Source organism: Rana temporaria, chromosome 1, assembly GCF_905171775.1.
Source record: "Rana temporaria chromosome 1, aRanTem1.1, whole genome shotgun sequence".
NCBI lineage: Eukaryota > Metazoa > Chordata > Amphibia > Anura > Ranidae > Rana > Rana temporaria.
The window spans coordinates 268,068,113-268,091,588 of NC_053489.1; the positions used below are offsets into that span (position 1 = coordinate 268,068,113).

Consider the following 23,476-nt stretch of genomic DNA (forward strand, 5'->3'; position numbering starts at 1 on the left):
GAAAGACGTATTGCTCCCTTTGGGCCCAGCGCTGAGGAGAATTTATTTTATTTTATTTTACTTTTTCTTGAAGAATCTTGTTTCAACTGTAGGCTGAGAGACAGGCTGGATAATATAGATCCTTGTAGTCTACTCAGTCTGACCAGCAAGCGTGGGCACACCTTTGCAAAGAGACTGGGTCTGCCACGCCATACCCCATGACTCCTGGGGTGGCCGGTGAGCTTTGCTCCGAGGAACACATTTGACTGGGCTGTGGTGTTGTCTCACTCACAGTGGACCGGGCCGACAGCTACCTCCATTGCGGTTGTAGTTCTGTCAGGAATGTGTCAGCAAACCCTCGCTCGGACGGGTAAGTACAGTCCCTCCCGCTTCGGTGGGTTGGTACGGCTGGGCATTCCTGGGGTTCGGGGGTCCTCTTCTTCTCCCTTCCCTGCTCCTTTTCCCTTGCTGCATTGCTAACGTTGCCGCTGTCAGGGGGAGGGGGCCTTCCTGAGGGGACTGTGTTATCTGGCCTGTGTTTTTTCTTTTTTGTATGGGGCTTTCCTGTGAGGGGTTTTTCACTGTTAAAAAGCCCTAAGAGGCTTTTCCTGTTTAAACGCGACATTTATACAAGGAGTAACGAGTATAAGTCAGCCACTTAGGTCGCCCTTGTGCTCGGGGGATTGAGTCTAGTTTTGTCGGCTTACAAGGTCAGCACCTTGGGCCGATGCACCATATTTCCCTTCATCCTGTTAACAAGGGAATTGGTGTTTTTGGTTGTGGTAGCCTCCGCAAGAGCGTTTCAGTATTGGCAACTTTCTTTGTATAGAGCCATACTTAATTATTCTTAAGGATAGGGTGATGTTAAATCCTCACCCAGCCTTATTTCCTAGAAGGATCTAGTTTTCATTTGAATCAAGATATACTTGCCTTTCTTTTTTCCAGAACCTTGTTCTGCGGAAGGAAAAGTTATTGCTTTTCTCTAAATATAGATAAGAGCAGTTAAAACTCTATCTGAAGGTTTCAGATATATGAAACTGACGTTTTGTTGTGCTGCCAGAAGACCCTAGAAATGGGCAAGCAGTGTTCAGATCAGCTGTTAAAATGGTTACACTCTCTCTCTCTCTCTCTCTCTCTCTCTCATTAGAGTAAGAAAAGTCAAGGCCTCTCTGAAGTGGCTGCTTGGATACGGAAAACAGATGTTGTTGCGCTACCAGGAGGCCCCAGGAAAGGGCAGGCAGCGTCTAAATCAACTGTTTTCAATGTTGATTCATTAGGTTATTATTCAGGCTTGTGATTTAAAGAGAGGGTTTCCCCCTGTTTCTTTTAGAGTGCACCCTACCAGGATAGTAAGCGCTTCATGCATGGTGCATTACCAAGCCTTTATGACTCAGATTTTCAAAGCCGCAGCTTGGTCGTCGGTGCTTACATTCACTAATTTCTATCAGGTGAATGTAAGATAGCAAGAGGATGCCGCTTTTTGGCGCAGTATGCTGCAGGCAGCAGTATAGGTCCTCACGTCTGATGGCGGTCTGCGTTATTTGTGTCTCCCTCCCCTCAGTAGGCATTGCTTTGGGACATCCCACGTAGTAATTACTAGGCTCTGTGTCCCATGATGTACGATAAAGAAAATAGGATTTTTATAACCGCTTACCTGTAAAATCCTTTTCTTGTAGTACATCACGGGACACAGAGCTCCCGCCCCTCTTGTTTGGGGACATTGGGACACTTATTGCTTTGCTACAAAACCTGAGATGCTCCCAGTATGGGAGGGGTTATATAGGGTGGAAACTTCCTGTCTAATTGGTTACACCAGTGTCCAGCACCTGAAGGTGGAATATAACCCACTTAGTAATTACTAGGCTCTGTGACCCGTCATGTACTCCAAGAAAAGGATTTTACAGGTAAGCTGTTATAAAAATCCAATTTTTTTGCTAGAAATTACATAGGACCCCCAAACATTGTGTGTGTGTGTTTTTTTTCCCACACCCTAGAGAATAAAATGTCGGTCGTTGTAATACTTTTTGTCACACCATATTTGCGCAGCGGTCTTTTGGAAAAAAATCACTTTTTTGAATTAAACAATAAGACAGCAGTAAAGTTAGCCCAATTTTTTTTTATATTGGGAAAGATGATGTTATGCCGATTAAATTGATACCCAACATGTCACGCTTCAAAGTTGCGCCCGCTCATGGAATGGCGACAAAATTTTACCCTTAAAAATCTCCATATGCGACATTGAAAAAAATCTACAGATTGCATGTTACAAAGGAGCTCTAGGGCTAGAATTATTGCTCTCACTCTGTGAGGCGATACCTCCCGTGTGTGGTTTGAATACCATTTTCATATGCAGCGCTACTCACGTATGTGTTCGCATCTGCATGCAAGCTCGGCGTGACGGGGCGCGTTTAAAAATCGTCTTTATTTTTTTTTCTTATTTATTTTACTGCACCAGAGAGTGGCAGGAGAGGGACCCTCTTCTGCCACCAATATAAGTGATCTTGCGGTGCATCTGCCGTAGAGACCACTTTTATCTGAAAGCAGACCGCCAGCTGAAGAACAGGATACCGGGGCTATGGCAGCTAGCCATGATTTGTGTTTGAATTTAATTACTCTGTGATCGCTGTTTTCTATGTTATTCCTCATTTCAACAACTGCAATCAGATCGCATTGTTTGTAATTAGTAGATCTAGCAATGCATTATTTCTAGTCAGGGCATCCACCAGTTGTTGGACTCCCTCACTGGGGGGGACCTCACAGTGGGTGTGATATATTAAATAAATTAAACACTCCAGTGACAGAATCAAAAAATTGTATCACAATACTGAATAGATATATCAAATAAAAAGACAATATAATGAATATAATATGCCAGGTACTGTGAAATAGTAAGCCAAAAAATATAAATATATGGTTTACGAGACCGTGAACATGAATCGATGCTGTGAAAAAAAGAGAGGTGATAGAGTGTCTCTAAATAACACAATCAAAATTGCAGTCCATAATGTGTAATCTTCCCAAGAAAATTGGTAATCATGCGATGAAATGTGAGTGATATTGCAGCCACCACCAACTGTAAAGCTTCACCCGATGTGTTCTGGTCAAGTAATGCTCTTACCGGAAAGTGTGGACCTCTTTAATTAAAAAGAAAGGTCTGCTGAGCTGAGCAGGTTTCAGTGCCTGCACACTTGTTCACCAGCTATTCAGACTGCTATGATGTTTAGACCAATGATATCCCGGGAATCCATCAACAAAAACAGAGGAGAACTAATAGTGCATTATTGCTTTATTAAAAAATATAAAAAAACGAAATGGCTGAATGGCCCCTTACTTTGTAGGTGCCTACCAGGCACTAGGACTGCATGCACTGGTGGATATGGGCTCTCTCTGGATGTGTACAGGTCACTCGCGGTGCGGGGAGTCCCAATCAGATTCGGCAGCGTCTATGTGCGGGATCAGCTGGGGAGCGAAAATGTCAGACTGCCTCCGACATATCTTTCGTGGTCCTCTAGCGCCCTCTTTCACACCACCATTCCATTGCACAATATTTTCTGATATTTTGACTCAGAGGAGCTGCTTGGTATTTAAGTAGTTAACCCCTTTTTTTCAATTTGTGAAATTGGTATTAATTATTTAATTTTGGCGCGGAAACACATCCCTTCACATCCACCAATTGACAAATGACGTTGTCCTTCAAGCCATTTAAGATATGCCAAGCTTTAAATGAGTGAGCAGTTCTGTTTGTCCAGAGATGGTGCCATAAGATTTTGTTAATGCTAAGTGGAGAGCATTGTACTGCATCTTTACCCACCTAGAGTGATGAGAGAAATTTGTGTTACTTAAATGCTTTCATAGTGTATATTCTTTTCTAAATGAACTGCAATTTAACTATAAAGGAGGATAACCAAATCCACTTTAACCACTTAAGCCCCGGACCAATATGCTGCCTAAAGACCCAAGGTGTTTTTACAGTTCGGGACTGCGTCGCTTTAACAGACAATTGCGCGGTCGTGCGACGTGGCTCCCAAACAAAATTGGTGTCCTTTTTTCCTTACAAATAGAGCTTTCTTTTGGTGGTATTTGATCACATCTGCGTTTTTTAGTTTTTGCGCTATAAACAAAAATAGAGTGACAATTTTGAAAAAAATGCAATATTTTTTTACTTTTTGCTATAATAAATATCCCCCAAAAACATATATAATTTTTTTTCCTCAGTTTAGGCCGATACGTATTCTTCTACCTATTTTTGGTAAAAAAAATCGCAATAATCGTTTATCGGTTGGTTTGCGCAAAATTTATAGCGTTTACAAAATAGGGGATAGTTTTATTGCATTTTTATTTTTTTTATTTTTTTTTACTACTAATGGAGGCGATCAGCGATTTTTTTTCGTGACTGCGACATTATGGCGGACACTTCGGACAATTTTGACACATTTTTGGGACCATTGTCATTTTCACAGCAAAAAATGCATTTAAATTGCATTGTTTGTTGTGAAAATGACAGTTGCAGTTTGGGAGTTAAACACAGGGGGCGCTGTAACATTTAGGGTTCACCTAGTGTGTGTTTACAACTGTAGGGGGGTGTGGCTGTAGGACTGACATCATCGATCGAGTCTCCCTAATAAAAGGGATCACTCGATCGATGCGCCGCCACAGTGAAGCACGGGGAAGCCGTGTTTACATACGGCTCTCCCCGTTCTTCTGCTCCGGGGAGCGATCGCAACGGGGCGGCTATAAACGAATAGCCGCGCCGTCGTCCCGGATTGCTCCCCGAGGGAACCCGACCGCCGCATGTACCGGGGGGGGGGGGTGTCCCGATCGGACCCCCGACCCACGTCAAGCAGAGCACGTACAGGTACATACATGTGCCTGTCCGTGCCATTCTGCTGACGTATATGTACATGAGGAGGTCGGCAAGTGGTTAATTATAAATGTATGCTTGTAGAAGTAAAACTACAAATTTAAATAATGGTGTTTTTGTTTGTGTTTTCTGTCTTCTCAAAGAAACTAGTTTGTCATCTGTTTTCCTCATCTGAACAAAAAAGAAATGGAGAAATGGAAATCATTGGCCAGCTGGGATGTTCAACTGCTGAATACTATGATTTGCTTTTAAAAAATGTAAGCATTTCTTGTTTTAAAATTGTAACTGTTCTAGAAATGTACTATTGGCTGAACACTAAAGCATAAGGTTACCATCTTATAAAACCACTGATTAAAAGCTAAACTTCAGGCCATTACCTGAATATACAGTTGAAGTACATCTATGTGAGCTGGTTTACCTGCTGAAGGATTTGTCATTCTGTTAATTTCCTCTTGTAATCCTAGCACTGTGCCAGTCAGCACAGCCAGGTCTGGCAACTCACTGTAGACTACCACTATGTATTGCAGCCTGCTTAAAGAAGTTGTAAAGTCTCAAGGTTTATTTACCTTAATGCATTCTATGCATTAGGGTGAAAAACCTTCTGTGCTGCAGCAGCCGCCCAGAGCCCCCCTTTTTCTTACCTGAACCCAATCGTCCTAGAGATGAGAATGAGCACAGCAGCTCCAGACACTGTTTCAAACCCTAGTACTTTAGACACAGAAAACAAAAACTCCTGCGCACGAGTGGATTGTCCAGTGGTCAATGTTCCATGAAAAAATTGTCAAAACTGGTAACAGTGGCCTTGCTGCCCTTCATGATGGGGAAAATCCTAGTAGCAGAAAAGAGGGAAGAAAAGAAAAAGGCGCACCAGCCTATTGTATTACCGTAGACAATTTAATGAATTAAAAATGTAATAAAAAATACTCACAAAGGAAGCAACATAGAAGGCTTGTCAACAACACTGTAGTAGATACCTCTCGAACCACACTCCAAATGGGGGGAATGAAGGTATGTCACTGCCGGCTGACGTGTTTCGAGGCTATAAAGACCTCTTCATCAGAGCCCAGCAGACTGGTTCGAGGGGTATCTACTACAATGTTGTCGACAAGCCTCCTATGTTGCTTCTCTTGTGGATAGTTTTTATTACATTTTTAATTCATTAAATTGTCTATGGTAATACACTAGGCTGGTACGCCTTTTTCTTTTCTTCCCTCTTTACTGTTTCAAACCCCCATTGGACAGATTGATAGGAGCAGGAGCCAATGGCTGTCAATCAAATCCAGTGTCACGGGAGCCGAGGGATGGGCCAAGTCCTGCTGTCTGTGTCAATGGACCTGGCTACTATTTAGACTGATTCATATTGCAGCACCCCCATTATCATTTAACTTTTCAATGTACTGTTATGTGCTGCAGTGCGTTGAGATGTTTTACAGCACATACCAATGCAGCATGTTGGTATGAACTGAAACAATAGGACATAAGGCAGTTTACTCTTACATCAGGACAGAGCCAGCGCAGCACTGGTGTGAATGGGCCCTTACAATGAAGTTTAAGATTTAAAAATAATATATTAGTGCAGAAGTGTGAGTTGCCGTTGCTGTCTTTTTTTTAAAGGTGAGCATGCTGGAGCTGTGTCTTTAATCCTGGTTAATATCACTTTGCACATTTTTTGTTTAATGCTATGGTCTTTTGCAGGGGGACCTCTGTATAACATAGTAGAGGATGAGAACCCTGTCGCATGACTTTTCAAAGTTATGTAACAAAATTTCAACCCGCCATGCCAATTAATTAAAATTAATTAAGCAGAAAGCTGAGTTTTATTAATGTGCTATATTATTTTTTAAAGCAACAATATTGTGACATTTAGGCTATACAACTGCTTTATTAATGGGCAAAGGGTTAGTATGTGGGGTTCATAAGCCAACAAATAATCTGTGTAATACTATTTATCAAGAAGTAAAAAAAAAATATACAATGTTACATAGTAGGTGAGGTTGAAAAAGTTCATTAAGTCCAACCTATGTGTGTGAATATATGTCAGTATTACATTATATATCCCTGTATGTTAGGGTAGTTAAGGTGCTTATCTAATATTTTTTTTTAAACTATCGATGCCCCTCACTAAAACCACCGCCTGTGGAAGGGAATTCCACATCCTTACGGCTCTTACAGTAAAGAACCCTCTATGCAGTTTAAGGTTAAACCTCATTAAATTCCCTTCCGCAAAAAAGTTTTATCCCTATTGTGAGGTCACCAGTACGTTGAATTGAAATCATATGCCATCTCAAGTGTCTCTTCTCCAGAGAGAATAAATAAGTTCAGTGCTCGCAACCTTTCTTCATAACTAGAATCCTCTATTCCCTTTATTAGTGTTGTGCCCTTCTCTAGACTCGCTCCATTTTCAGTACACCCTTCCTGAGGACTGGTGCCCAGAACTGGACAGCATACTCCAGGTGAGGCCGGACCAAAGTCTTGTGGAGCGGGAGAATTATCGCTTTATCCCTGGAGTTAATCCCCTTTTTAATGCATGCCAATATTATGTTTGCTTTGTTAGCAGCAGCTTGGCATTGCATGCCATTGCTGAGGCCTGTCTTCTACTAGGACCCCCAGGTCCTTTTCCATCCTAGATTCCCCCAGAGGTTCACCCCTCTAGTGAGTAGATTGCATTCATATTTTTGCCACCCATATGCATTATTTTACATTTGTCACTGCCATGCAGTTACCCACCCCAATAATTTGTTCAGATCTTCTTGCAAGGATTCCTCATCCTGCAGAGATGTTATTGCTCTGCTTAGCTTAGTGTCGTCTGCAAATACAAAGATTGAGCTGTTTACCCCATCCTCCAGGTCGTTTATGAACAGGATTGGTCCCAACACAGAACCCTGGGGGACCCCACTTCCCACCCCTAACCATTGCGAGTATTCCCCATTTATCACCACTCTCTGTACTCGCCCTTGCATACAGTTTTCAATCCATGTACACACCCTATGGTCCATGTCAATGGACCTTACTTTGTACAGTAAAAGTTTATGGGGAACTGTGTCCAACGCTTTTGCAAAATCCCTCAAGAGGCTTTCTGCACACCAGGAAGAAAGCCTTGCATTACGGTGGTGAGTTACAGACAGAAGAACAGGAAGTGAGCATTTCTCAGAAGAAATAAGGACATTTAAAAGCAAAATGGAAGGATGAGATAAGTGAAGGAGGACTTCACTAAGGGAAAGGAAACTATTTAGGGAAAAAATGTTTTTCCTTTCCTTTGACGAATGCAAGTCAGGAGTTTTGGATTCACTCTGGCTTTTTCTGACCTGGGGTTGGAGCCTTAGAAAGTGCCAGAGCCAGATACAGCCAGGTAACTAGCATTTTTAGGTGGCAATGGCTGCCCTTAGTCTATCCAATCAACGAACACATGTTTGCAGATTTAACCTTTTGCCTTGTATTTTCTTTTTCTTTGTAAGCTGTGGTCAAATGCCAAGTCATTTGACGCTTTCTTTGCGCAATCAGGATTTTGTGTACAGGTTGTTACATCAGAAATAAAACTCAGTATCCTCTTAACATGTGCATTTTTCTAAAAGCTTGCTCACAGTTAAGGATGAGCTCTGGCGTGTTCGCACAGTCCACGTGCAGAGCCCGCCAGGAATTCTGCATGGCGCTGCGCTAATCACAGGCAGGGAGACATTGTCCCGATGCTCGGCTGCAGAGATCGGGAAATGCCTGTGGTTAGCGCAGCGCCGTGCAGACTTCCTGGCGGGCTCTGCACGTGTACTGTGCCGGAGCTCATCCCTACTCAAAGTTGACTGGCCAAAGTCATATGGGATGCTCTCTGCTAAAATGTCTGTGAAATTCCCTTTTCTTAGGCCTGTTTAACACTGGTTTCAATTTGTATAAGAGCAGTGTGAACAGCAAGCTTTGACAAAGCATTTGCAGAACTTTCAACAAACTTTGTTGAAGCTTTTAATGCATGATTGAGCTCCACTCTCCAAATGTTGACTACCGATCCTAATAGGTGTGTTGATTGCCACCTTAAGCAAGTTGTGAACATGCTTCAGCACTTTTTGAAATTTGTTGAAAGCCTGCTAGCAGATTTTTCCTTAAAGTGGCAATCAACACTCACATTATTAGGATCTGTGTTCAGCTGGATGGTAATTTAATAGCTTCAACAAAGCTTTTCGAAAGCTCTGAAAATGCTTTGTCAAAGCTTGCTGTTCACACAGCTCTTATACAAGTTGAAGCCTGTGTGAAACAGATCTTATAGGTTTTCTACTTTAGAGACTTGACTGAAAACTTGTGCTGTACAAATGTAATATTTGTTCTGGTTCTGGGGATTAAACCACTGAATACAGCATACACTTTCATTTTATTTATTTTTTAAGGAACTAATATTTTAAAGTGAGTGGATTGTATCCACAATGCATAATTATAGATTTTTGCTTAGGGGTAGCAACATTAACATATTTTTTTCCACAGATCATTTCATCATTAATTATTCAGATTAAAAGAAGCTGGTCAGATGAAAACAAAAAAGAGTAAGTGTTTTACTTTTTATATTGATAATATCTGTATGCAATAGTTATCAGGCCTTTGAACATAGCTCCCAACTGTCCCTGATTTCGAGGGACTGTCTCTGATTTGGAGCAATGTCCCTCTGTCCCTCATTCCTCCTCATTTGTCCCTCATTTTGGTCTGATTTATATAGATGTATATAAAATGCACTTTTTTTTTTATCAAAAAGTGTTTTCCAGTGCCAAACCTTTCATCTGATTTCTAAATTGCTGCATTTGTAAATTCCAGAAGCCAATATAAAGAAATAGTAATGGCAAAAAAAATGGTTTAACCAATCTTGTTTTTTGTACAATGCTCCTTTAAGGGGCGTGGCAAGGGGTGTGTCCTATGCCTGCATACTTTTGCTGATAAGTGTCCCCCATTCCCATCTCAGAAAGTTGGAAGGTATGCCTTTGAATACTACATTTCTGTCTACAGTCACTGTTATTGTGTTTATTTGTAATATAATAATGCAAGACACATGTAGGTAGATTCACAAAGAGTTAGGCCGGCTTATCTACAGATAAGCCGACCTAACTCTGAATCTAAGCCGACCTATGTTTAAGTGTATTCTCTAACAGAGATACACTTAAACATATCTAAGATAGGACGATTGCAATGTTTTGGCTTACCGCTAGGTGGCGCTTCCATTGTGGCCGGCGTAGATTATGTAAATGAGCATTTACGACCATTCCCGAACGAACGCAAGCCCGCCGCAGTCGATTAACGTAGTTTCCGTACGCGATAGGCCGCCTAAAGTTATTCCACCTATGAGGTGGAATAACAATGTTAAGTATGGCCGCCGTTCCCGCCGCGAGGTTAGAATTTTTTACGTCGTTTGCGCAAGTTGTCCGCGAATCGGGATTTACGTTGTTTACGTACGTGTCAAAATCAATAGGCCCGTACGGCCTACTTAGCCGCAATGCGCCCTGGGAAATGTAGGCGCCCGGCGCATGCGCAGTACGCGAAAACGTCAAAAAACGTGAGGTCAAGCCTCATTTCCATACTACACGCCCCCCTCCTAGTAATTTGAATTAGGCGCCCTTACGCCCGTTCGGTTTAGGCTACGCCGCCGAAAATTAGCAGGTAAGTGGTTTGAGAATCACTACTAGCCTAGTTAATTTACAGCGGTGTAGCCCAAAAACACTAGGCTAGGCCAACCTAAAGTTAGTCCTCTGTACGTGAATCTACCTAATAGATTTTGATTAAGTTTACATTTACACCCTGTAATAATTAGTTGTTTAGTTACATGTTATTATACCTTGGATAGTCGCTGCAATATAGCCATTTGCATTGGCTGGGAGACCACTTACTATAAGGGGAAATTATTGGAAGGATAGCTATGCTTATTAATAAACAGAGAAAACAAAAACAGACGCCACTTAGAAAACTGTAAACTTTAATTTTAAAAGTAATATCAAAGCACTCACATTGAAATAACTGTGTTCAGGCATGTAGATGTGGTCCAGATGGCAGTCAATTCTCAGCCGAGATGTGTAGTCCCTTGTCGCTATGAGATTCGTTTGCTGCGCTTGTGCTGCAATGTAAAGGAGCAAGTGCCTGGTTCACTGACGAGCGATTTCCGGGTAGGCTCAGCGGCAACCAGATAGAGGGCTGGAGTGCACGTGATGGGTCTTGCTGGGACGCAACAGCGTGAGGGGGAATGACGTCACTTCTGAGGACCAAGATGCAACGCGTTTCGGTGCATGCACCGTGAATTACTAGGAGTCACAGCGTGCACCTTTTTCAAGCTTGAAAGTTGTGAAATTACTTTTATATTAAAGTTTACAGTTTTCTAAGTGGCGCCTGTTTTTGTTTTCTCTGTTTCATGTTTTGGAGTCCGGCTTCGGCTCCCCACACAAGGCTGCCCAGATCAAAAGACTGTTTTCTCACTCTAGAGCTTTCAGCTCAAAGGACTTTTTATGGAAAACTATTAAATCTTCTGTTAGTGTGCGCCATTATTGTAAATATGCCTATTAATAATCAAGCACCCACTTCCCCTCACCATTTCCATCCTCCATATACCCTCTTTTATTTACCTCAGAATAATCGTCAACTTCATACACCAGCTTTTGCCTATGCCAGCTCTACTACTCTTTATTAAATCTGGAGAAGGTATCTTCTTGCTTTTTTGCTGTATGCTTGCAGGGAGATGACTTATTTATCAATTTTATTGGAGAAAATAAAGCTGGATACCCACTGCCTGAAAATTGTCTGGTTCAGCAGGAATTGACTGACTTTCGGTCAGTGGGGGTTATTTACGAGGGGCAAATTGACGTTGCACTACAAGTGCAAACTACAAGTGCAAAGTGCACTTGAAATTGCACTGAAAGTGCACTCTGAAGTGCAGTCGCTGTAAATCTGAGGAGTAGATCTGAAATTAAGGGAAGCTCTGCTGATTTTATTATCCAATCATGTGCAAGCTAAAATGCTCTTTTCTTTATCGTATACCACGGGACACAGAGCCATTAATCATTACATAATGGGTTGTATGCACACAGTGATTGGGCACTGGCGCAACCAATCAGAGACAGTTTCCCTCCATATAGCCCCTCCCATCAGGGGAGCACCTCAGTTTTTTCCGCCAGTGTCTAAGGATTGGACGCATGGGATAGTGCAAAGGAAAGCTCAAGCAAACCCTGCTTAGGGACAGAAGAGCTAGACAGCCGGGTCCATCCAGGACGCTGAATTTAAGCCAAAATTGGATGTGACTCGGGCGTCTCGCAGGAGGCGTCGCCTGTAATGTCTCTCCTTGGAGGACTGGGCTCTGAGGTTCCAGCACTTTCACTATTGCAGCTAAAAGGCCTGGTCAGAGTGTTTTACAAGGCCCAGGGAAGAGGTATCCTTTAAATAGGAACCCAGACCCCTGAATGTTGGCACACAAAGCCCGCAGAGATGGGTGAAGACTGGGAGTAACCCTGCGGCGGGGATAAGGTAAGGGAAAAGGAGCCTATGTGTATCTTAGGACCTTTTCCCAATTTTTTTTTTAGGGAGGCGTCTTCTCAAAAACGGGCACCGGAGGGAGTAAAGAGTTAAACCTGCTTACCTCAGACCTCACACGTGCCAGAGCCCAGTCACACACTTCTCCTGCAGAGCTCTGCCTCCCAGCGCTGGTGAAAGAAAGAGGGGGAGATTAAAGGGTCCCAAAGGGGGTACAGAAGTTCTCCCCATGCCTCCAGGCAGCCGCAGCAGCGGCATTACATGCGGGGTAGCGGGCACACCAAAACTTTTGAAGATGGCGCCCAGCAGCTGCAGCAGAAAAGGCCAGCACATACAGCAGCTCTCCCTTGGGACACAGCAGCTTGGGGCACGTGAGTTAAGGTGGTTGGTGGTACTACTAAAGAGAGACACCTACCCTTTGCATTGAACCTATGTGTTTAAGTTGCATACTGTCATGTAGATTGCTAAACTGAGCACAGTAGTATATGCATATTGGTACCTCGGCTTGTTGCTTTGAAATGTCTTACCTTAGGAAAGGTCCAGGGACTAGAAATAAAAAGTCAGCACCGCCGGAGACAGGGGGTTCTTCCCGCGCCTGTTTGGTACCATCCTCCCCTGTAAGCCTTGATTTGCCTATACAGGAGGATCCTTTGCCACTTTCAGGAGTCTCTCCGGTGGCACCTGGGTCTGCTTATGTCACTGAAGACACTTTTACGGCAGCCATGGAGAAATTAGAGGAAAAGATTGCGACCTTAATCGCTAAGTCCTCTCAAAGGGACAAAAAGAGAAGTAGATCTCCTTCGTCAGCGATAGATCCTCTATCAGAAAGATCTGAAGAGGAGAAGGAGGAAGAATCTGCAGAGGACAGAGATGAGGAGTCGGACGGCTCAGGGGTATCAGAGGAGACCTTTTCTGCCTCCCAGATGCTGAGATCGCATGTGCAATGTTATGCGGAAGCGGTACGCACTTCATTCAGACTGCCCCCTTCGGAGTCGGAATTACCTGTCTCCTCTCTAGGGTCACTAAAATCTCTGCAGAGTTCAGGCTCTTTTCCAGTTCATCCGCTGTTAAAGAAGCTAATTTACACAGACTGGTTACATCCAGACAAGCGTTTTTCTCCGCCAAAGAAATGTGAAATTCTTTATCCTATGGAGGAAGAGTTTATCAAGAAGTGCAGTTTACCTGCGGTAGACGCAGCCATATCTTGTGTAAACAAGAAACTGATTTGTCCGGTAGATGACGTATAGGTGTTTAAAGACCCTTCAGAATAAAGGTTGGAATCCTTATTGAAATCCTCCTTCATGTTGGCAGGTGCAGTGGCACAACCTGCAGTAGCCACAGTGGGCATGTGCCAGGTCCTCAAGGATCAGGTAAAGAAAGGGCTTAAGGAGTTGTCTCCAGAATAGGCCAGGTTGTGGGAACATTTTCCCAAGGCCTTGTGTTTTACTATAGATGCTATGAGAGACTTGGTCCAGCAAGCATCTCGTCTGGCACTCCAGTTAGTGCATATGCACAGAGTTCTTTGGTTTAAAGCATTGGTCTGCGGAAGTACCATGCAAGAAGCTTCTAGCAAGTTTTCCTTTTCATGGGGAAAGCCTCTTCGGGGAGGACTTGGAGAAATATATCCAAAAGATTTCCAGCGGGAAGTCTACGTTATTACCAGAGAAAAAGAAAAACAAGTGACCTTGTTTTAAACGTTCTCTGTCCCTGGCTCCTGGTAAAGCCGTCTCTAGCCAGTGGTGACGGCATCTTCAGCCAGCCACAAAAGCCAAGGAAGAGCAGCCTCAGAGAGGCAAGAAACAGTGGGGTTTTAAGGCTAGCAAGCAGAACTCCAAAACCTCAGCATGAAGAGGCGCCCCCCGCTCGGCCGAGTGGGGGGACGGCTTCGGCAGTTTTCTGCGGTATGGCAGACAGAGATCCAGGACAGATGGGGGAAATCCACGGTATCCCTAGGGTACAAGCTGGAGTTCAGAGAAATCCTATCTTCACAATTCCGAAGTTCAGACCTCTCAAAAGATGCTCTAAAAAGTGCACCTTTCTTCAAGGGATTGGATCACTTGCTGTCCCAATGGGTAATCACAGAAGTACCCTTAAGGGAGCAAGGTTCAGGTTTTTACTTAAACCTCTTTGTGATCCCAAAACCAAACAGAGACATCAGACCTATTCTGGATCTAAGATCTCTAAATCAGTTTCTGAACATTCGCCATTTCCGAATGGAAACTATTCATTCAGTAGTCGCCAGAGAATTCTCGTCAGAGAATTCATGGTGTCAATAGACTTCAAGGACGCCTATTTACATGTACCTATCCATCCCACTCACCAGAGATTCTTAAGGTTTGCGGTAGAGCATCGCCACTTCCAATTTGTAGCTCTGCCCTTCGGCGTAGCCACCGCACCCGAGTGTTTACAAAGGTACTAGCCCCTCTGCTAGCAAATCTCAGAGCACAGGGCATAGTGATAACAGCCTATCTGGACGATCTACTCATGGTAGATCAATCAATGGCAGGATTGAATCACGCGGTATCCACTACAGAAGGATACCCGGAGAGATTAGGATGGATAACAAGCTTACAAAAATCCTCGCTATAAGCCCAAAGAAGGGTAGAGTATCTGGGTATGATCATAGATACATCCAAAAGCCGTGTGTTTCTACCAGAGTCAAAGATCAAATCCCTAAGGGATCTGATCCACAAGGTGAAGGGAAAGAGAAAGCCATCTATTCGGCGATATTTTAACGGCCTGGAACAGGAACATTCAGGCTCTGGATTTACCCATGCACCTGTCTTCACAGGCGCGCCAGGACTTCAGTTGGTGGTTAAGGACCAAGAACTTACAGAAGGGAAGATCTTTTTGCCCAATCACCTGGAAGGTGGTGTCAACAGATGCCAGCCTAAAGGTCTGGGGAGCTGTATTGGAAGAGGCTTCAGCCCAGGGAATCTGGACCAAAGCTGAGACAAACTTACCCATCAACCTACTGGAGTTGCGGGCAGTATATTTGGCCCTCAGAACGTGGACAAGCAGGTTACAAGGCCACCCTGTTCGGATTCCGTCCGACAATGCTACAGCAGTGGCTTACATCAATCACCAAGGAGGCACCCGCAGCCAGGGCACCCAGAAGGAAGTGAATCGCATCTTGAGATGGGCAGAAAAACATATTCCTTGCCTTTCGGCAATTTTCATTCCAGGGGTAGAGAACTTAGCCAGCGGTTATCACCAGGAGAGTGGTCTCTCCACTCTGAAATCTTTCAGGCCATTTGCCAGAAATGGGGTACCCCGGATGTAGACCTATTAGCTTCCAGGTTCAACAGGAAGTTGGACAATTTTGTATCCAGGACAAAAGATCCTCTGGCTTACGAATCGGATGCACTGGTAGTGCCATGGAATCGGTTTTCACTGATTTATGCCTTTCCAGCAATTCCCCTTCTACAAAGACTGATTTGCAGAATAAAGAAGGAAGAAATTCCAGTAATCTTAGTGGCTCCAGATTGGCCCAGAAGACCCTGGTACGCTGAGATCATAAAGATGGCAGTAGGAACGCCGTGGAAGCTTCCGCTTCATCACGACCTGTGATCACAAGGTCCAGTGTTCCACCCTTTTTTTTTTTACGAGGGCTAAATTTGACGGTTTGGCTGCTGAGACCCACATTCTAAAGAAGAGAGGGCTCTCAGGACCAGTACTTTCTACGATTATTAATGCCAGAAAGCCAGCTTCTAGACAGATCTACTATAGAGTGTGGAAGTCATATGTTTCATGGTGTGAAACTAACAAATGGAAGCCTCAGAGATGACATTAGTAGGATTCTTGCTTTTTGCCAGCTAGTAGTGGATATGAAATTAGCCCTTAGTACTTTTAAAGGTCAAATATCAGCTCTATCGGTCCTCTTTCAAAGGCCTTTGGTATCTCATTCCCTGGTGAAGGCTTTCATTCAAGGGGTACTACAATCAATTCGCCAGTTAAATCTCCCTTATGCCCATGGGATCTGAATTTAGTATTGTCAGTGTTGCAGAGGCAACCCTTTGAACCTATTCGCCACATTCCGCTGATTCTTTTAAGCAGGAAATTGGTGTTTCTGATTGCCATCTCTTCGGCGAGAAGAGTATCTGAATTAGCAGCTCTTGCTTGCAAAGAGCCTAATCTAGTTTGTCATAAAGACAAAATTGTACTACGACCCCAACCTGCTTTTTTACCTAAGGTGGTGTCAGAGAATCTGGTAGACCAGTACTGTGTGACTACACAGAGGAGACCAACAATGTATGTAGTTAAATAAAAAACGGTGTTTATTTACACGGTGACAAATATGCAAAGACAACCCGTGCACAGATAACAAATCGTATATACACGTCAAGGGGAGATTCCGTAATCGTAAACAAAGCCAGGCCAAGGTCATACACAGGGAATATCAGCAGATGGGTGCGGATGGGAACACCACAGAGCAGGGAGAGGATGGATGGACAGGCTGCGGGGCAGGAATCCAAGGTAAACAGGAAGAATAGGTCCAGGATGGCTCGGGATAGGGATCAGGTCAGGTCAGGAAGGGCCGTATGCTCCATGCTGCCAGGGTCTATCCGCTGGTGGAGACCGGTACTGCGTCCCAAGGGTGATATAACACCAGCAAGAAGAAGTTCCCCTGACAATTTGGCACTGTCAGGAGACACCTGCTGGTGAGACGCAGTACTGCGAGCCAGGTAATAAATGGCACCAGTGGATGGAACCTTTCCTGACAGTACCCCCCCCTCAAATGTGCGGCCTCCAGGCGCTCCAACTCTCTGTTGCCGGGGAAGGTCCATGGTGACAAACTGGGCAAAAAGAGGCTTGAGCTGAGCAGCGGGTACTGGCATATCTGGACACATCCGGGCAGACAGCGGGCACATCCGGGCAGACAGCGGGCACACCAGGCTGGAAAGCGAGCACATCAGGCTGGAAAGCGAGCGCATCAGGCTGGGAAGCGAGCGCATCAGGCTGGGAAGCGAGCGCATCAGGCTGGGAAGCGAGCGCATCAGGCTGGGAAGCGAGCGCATCAGGCTGGGAAGCGAGCGCATCAGGCTGGGAAGCGAGCTCATCAGGCTGGGAAGCGAGCAGATCAAGCTGGGAAGCGAGCAGATCAGGCTGGAAGGCAGGCACATCAGGCTGGAAGGCAAGCACATCAGGCTGGAACGCATGAACCGGGACACCAGTCTGGAAGGCAGGCACATCAGGCCAGAAGGCAGGAACCGAGACACCAGGCTGGAAGGCGGGCACATCAGGCTGGAAGGCAGGAACTGGGACACCAGGCTGGAAGGCAGGCACATCAGGCTGGAAGGCAGGCACATCAGGCTGGAAGGTAGGCACATCAGGCTGGAAGGCAGGTACGTCAGGCTGGAAGGCAGGAACTGGGACACCAGGCTGGAAGGCAGGCACATCAGGCTGGAAGGCAGGCACATCAGGCTGGAAGGTAGGCACATCAGGCTGGAAGGCAGGTACGTCAGGCTGGAAGGCACGAACCGGGACACCAGGCTGGAAGGCAGGCACATCAGGCTGGAAGGCAGGCACATCATGCGGGAAAGCAGGTACATCAGGCTGGAAGGCACGAACCGGAACATCAGGCTGGAAGGTGGGCACATCAGGCTGGAAGGCAGGAACCGTGACACCAGACTGGAAGGCAGAAACCGGGACACCAGACTGGAAGGCAGGAATCGGGACGCCAGGCTGGAAGGCAGGAACAGGGATGCCAGGCTGGGAGGCAGGAACCGGGACTCCAGGCTGGAAGGCAGGAACCAGGACGCCAGGCTGGAAGACAGGAACCGGGACGCCAGGCTGGAAGACAGGAACTGGGACACCAGGCTGGAAAACAGGAACCAGGACGCCAGGCTGGAAGACAGGAACCAGGACGCCAGGCTGGAAGACAGGAACCAGGACGCCAGGCTGGAAGACAGGAACCAGGGCGCCAGGCTGGAAGACAGGAACCAGGGCGCCAGGCTGGAAGACAGGAACCAGGACGCCAGGCTGGAAGACAGGAACCGGGACGCCAGGCTGGAACACAGGAACCAGGGTGCCAGACTGGAAGACAGGCACCAGCACACCAGGCTAGGCAGCAAACAGGAACCCCTCAGGCTGGACAGCAGACAGTGGCTCATCAGGCTGGGCAGCAGACAGTGGCTCATAGGTGGTTGGCACTGAAACGTCAGGCTGGGTAGCTGGCACTGAAATGTCAGGCTGGGTAGCTGGCACAGAAACGTCAGGCTGGATAGCTGGCACTGAAACATCTGGCTGGGTAGCTGGCACTGAAACGTCTGGCTGGGTAGCTGGCACTGAAACGTCTGGCTGGGTAGCTGGCACTGAAACGTCTGGCTGGGTAGCTGGCACTGAAACGTCAGGCTGGGTAGCTGGCACTGAAACGTCAGGCTGGGTAGCTGGCACTGGGACGTCAGGCTGGGTAGCTGGCACTGGGACGTCAGGCTGGGTAGCTGGCACTGGGACGTCAGGCTGGGTAGCTGGCTCTGGGACGTCAGGCTGCGTAGCTGGCACTGGGACGTCAGGCTGGGTAGCTGGTACTGGGACGTCAGGCTGGGTAGCTGGCACAATGGTGTGGGTCGGGAAGTACTTCCGCTTCTTTTTAGGTTTAGTTACTGCAGATTTGTTAACAGGAGGGATGCATGAAAAGGATGGAATTAAATAAGAGGAAGGGTTGGAACGTGGCAGAGACACAGGAACAGTGGCTGGAGGAGGTTTTTGTGGAGTAGTTACAGGTGGAAGGGAAGAAGCAGGTGGATTGAAGACAGGGTAGGTACAACTAGTAGAGACTGGGTAGTAATATTTGGTAGGAAGCGGAATTATCTGGGCTGTAGCTGGGGTTGCCATTGGTGATGGACGGATAGATTCTTGGGAAGGCAGGTGTTTAATGGCAGGGCTGGAATGTAGTGGCTTGGCTGAAATCAGGAGATCTGACCATGCCTGCAGCACAGGTTGAACAAAAGCTGGTTCACACACACCTTGTCTAATCATAAACTGCACAGAACTAATACATTCAGATAACTTTTGCTGTGGACAAGGGGAATAATGTTCATCAAAAGAAGCTGGATCATCCTCCATTAACCATACCAAGGATTTGACTTGGTCACGACTGAAGGGGGGAGAGAAATCATCACTACCATCTGGAATAAATGACAGGGCCAGTTTAACACATAACCGGATTAATGGCTGAATATCATCGAAAGACATGTAACCCTGATCCACCAGGGAATGGGCTAATCGGATGGTTTCCATCAGCTGGTCACTAGTCCATCCCTCAAAAACCTGGCGACAATACTTCTCATCCTCCTATGCCAGCAGAGACAAGCAAGTGATTTCATTGAAATTCATGTTCAAAAAATGCACCACAACAGGATGGTTCCTCAATGCAGGCACGTCTGGTCAAGGAGTGGCCCTGGTATACTGTCGGAGAATCTGGTAGACCAGTACTGTGTGACTACACAGAGGAGACCAACAATGTATGTGGTGAAATAAAAAAGGTGTTTATTTACACAGTGACAAATATGCAAAGACAACCAGTGCACAAATAACAACAAATCGTATATAGTCAAGGGGAGATACCGTAATCGTAAACAAAGCCAGGCCGAGGTCATACACAAGGAAATATCAGCAGATGGGTGCGGATAGGAACACCACAGAGCAGGGAGAGGATGGATGGACAGGCTGCGGGGCAGGAATCCAAGGTAAACAGGAAGGACAGGTCCAGGATGGCTCAGGATAGGGATCAGGTCAGGTCAGATCGGGTCAGGGTAGCAGGCTCAGGGTCCGGATAGCAGGCTCAGGATCAAGATAGTAGAAAGATACCAGGGCGAGGTATGCTTGCACACGCCGGGTATATAAAGGTATGGCAATTAAGTTCAGGTCACACCTGAGTGCAGGAAGGGCCATATGCTCCATGCTGCCAGGGTCCATCCGCTGGTGGAGACCGGTACTGCTTCCTAAGGGTGATATAACACCAGCAGGAAGAAGTTCCCCTGACAGTTTGGCACTGTCAGGAGACACCTGCTGGTGAGACGCAGTACTGCGAGCCAGGTAATAAATAGCACCAGCGGATGGAACCTTTCCTGACAGGTGGTGTTGGCTTTTCATTTAAATCAGGACATTGTCCTACCTTCTTTCTTTCCAAATCCACAGACAGCGGAGGAAAAATTGTTACACTCTCTAGATCTTGTGAGAGCTGTAAAGATGTATCTGCAGGTGACCGCTCAGATACGCAAGACAAATATTTTGTTAATTTTGCCGGCTGGTCCCAAGAAGGGACATGCGGCGTCAAGATCCACCATCTCCAGGTGGATTCGACAGACTATTTTTCAGGCCTATAGTTTAAAAAATGAGACTCCTCCTTTTTCTGTTGAGGCGCACTCAACCAGGGCGATAAGTGCTTCATGGGAAGTGCACCACCAGGCTTCGGTGACTCAGATCTGTAAGGCTGCAACTTGGTTATCAGTCCACACATTCTCTAATTTTTTTCAGATAGATGTGAGGGCACGTGAGGATGCCGCCTTTGGGCAAAGTGTACTGCAGGCGGCAGTATAGAGCTTCTAGTACCTGGCGGTTTGCTTGATCTGTGTCTCCCCCCCTTCATATAGGGCATTGCTCTGGGACATCCCATTATGTAATGATTAATGGCTCTGTGTCCCGTGGTGTACGATAAAGAAAATAGGATTTTTATAACAGCTTACCTTTAAAATCCTTTTCTTGGAGTACACCACGGGACACAGAGGTCCCCCCTTCTTGTGGGAATTCTTATTGCTTTGCTACAAAACTGAGGTGCTCCCCTGATGGGAGGGGCTATATGGAGGGAAACTGTCTCTGATTGGTTGTGCCAGTGTCCAATCACCTCTGGTGTCAATACAACCCATTATGTAATGATTAATGGCTCTGTGTCCCGTGGTGTACTCCAAGAAAAGGATTTTACAGGTAAGCTGTTATAAAAATCCTATTTTTTTTTCTTCCTTGCATGTCCCCCTCGGATCTAAGGCCCCATGCACACGGACACAGATGCAAACTCATCTAAACACACGTTTTCAAACGCAAAAAACGGCGTTTAAAACGCCCGTTTTGCCGCGAATTTTGCGGCGTTTTACCGTGTTTGCGTTTATAAGCATTTAGTTCAGAAACATCATAAGACCCTCCCTAAGCTCAAAAAACAGTATTATTTAACCATTTTAGCCATTTTGTGAGACCAGAGTAGCAGCTGAGAGAGCAGCAGTGTACGTGTATTTAGCATGTCACTTGCCACATCACCTGCCACAAGCTGCGGATTGTCCACTTGCCACATCACCTGCCACAAGTTGTGAATTGTCCACTTGCCACGTCATCTGCCACGTCACCTGGCCACGCCACCTGCCACAAGTTGTGGATTGTCCACTGGCCACGTCACCTGGCCATGTTACCTGCCACAAGTTGTGGATTGTCCACTTGCCATGTCACCTGGCCACGTCACCTGCCACGTCACCTGGCCCGTCACCTGGCCACGTCACCTGCCACAAGTTGTGGATTGTTTACTTGCCACGTCACCTGACCACGACACCTGCCGCAAGTTGTGGATTGTCCACTTGCCACGTTACCTGGCCATGTCACCTGCCACAAGTTGTGGATTATCCACTTGCCAAATCACCTGGCCACATCACCTGCCACAAGTTGTGGATTGTCCACTTGCCACGTCACCTGCCACAAGTTGCGGATTGTCCACTTGCCACATCACCTGGCCATGTCACCTGGCCACATCACCTGCCACATCACCTGTTCACATCACCTGGCATGTCACCTGCCACAAGTTGTGGATTGTTCACTTGCCACATCACCTGGCCACATCACCTGCTATGTCACCTGGCCATGTCACCTGCCACAAGTTGTGGATTGTCCACTGGCCACGTCACCTGGCCACATCACCTAGCCACGTCACCTGGCCACGTCACCTGGCCACAAGATGTGGATTGTCCACTTGCCACATCACCTGGCAATGTCATCTGGCCATGTCACCTGCCACAAGTTGTGGATTGTCCACTTGCCACGTCACCTGCCACAAGTTGCAGATTGTCCACTTGCCATGTCACCTAGCCATGTCACCTGCCACGTCACTTGTTCACATCACCTAGGCACGTTACCTGGCCACGTCACCTGCCACAAGTTGTGGATTGTTCACTTGCCACATCACCTGGCCATGATACTTACCACGTCACCTGCCACTAGTTGTGGATTGTCCACTTGCCACGTCACCAGGCCATGTCACCTGGCCACATCACCTGCCACAAGTTGTGGATTGTCCACTTGCCACATGACCTGGCCACGTCACCTGCCACGTCACCTGGCCATGTCACCTGCCACAAGTTGTGGATTATCCACTGGCCACGTGACCTGGCCACGTCACCTGCCACATCACCTGGCCACGTCACCTACCACAAGTTGTGGATTGTTCACTTGCCACGTCACCTGGCCATGTCACCTGCCACAAGTTGTGGATTGTCCACTGGCCACGTCACCTGCCACAAGTTGTGGATTGTCCACAATGCAATGCAGGCAATTACAGTTTTTTTATGTTTTTTTAATGGTTTTTCATCATTTTGAGATTTCTAATGTAAAAAAAATAGGTCACCTTTAAAAACGCCTATAAACGAAATTGCCGCGGTACCGCATTTTGCGGTGTTTTGCGTCTGAAGCGCGAAAACTTTTGCGTCTGAACCCATTTTTTGTGCTTCTGAAAAAACGAGCATAAACGCAACTGCCGAAAAACGTGACTGTGTGCATGGACACATAGGATAACATTGAATGTTTTCAGGGGCAGTTGAAAAAGCTGTCCAAATGCCTCTGAACACGCGTTTACCAGCGTCTCGTGTGCATGGGGCCTAAAGAGACTGCACTTCCAAGTGCAATTTCAAGTGCACTTTGCACTTGTAGTTTTCACTTGTTGTGCAAAGGGGATTTGCCTTTCATAAATAACCCCTAGTGTCTTGGACAGTCTGTCCATCAGAAGCCAACCCAATGACCAGCTTTTGTTGAACTGACATGCTAGAAAACCAGCATCCAATCAGTGTTTTCTTGCAGGAGGGCGTACAGCATGGGAGATCGCTGCACCAACATCCCTTGTGTCAGTTTTTCACGTTCAACCCAGTAAATACTTGCAGTGTGTATCAGGTTTATGTACAG

The 23,476-nt window shown here is 46.1% G+C and overlaps 1 protein-coding gene across 2 annotated transcripts in view; it reads left to right on the forward strand.

Annotated features, from left to right (window-relative positions):
• The window catches only part of FANCC (FA complementation group C), a 306,329-nt gene that overhangs the window by 150,324 nt on the left and 132,529 nt on the right, over positions 1 to 23,476 (forward strand). For both annotated transcript variants that reach the window (XM_040355483.1, XM_040355482.1), the window contains exons 5-6: positions 4,984 to 5,097; positions 9,305 to 9,363. In XM_040355483.1, the coding sequence (XP_040211417.1) occupies positions 4,984 to 5,097; positions 9,305 to 9,363 (173 nt within the window). The remainder of the gene's footprint in view (positions 1 to 4,983; positions 5,098 to 9,304; positions 9,364 to 23,476) is intronic.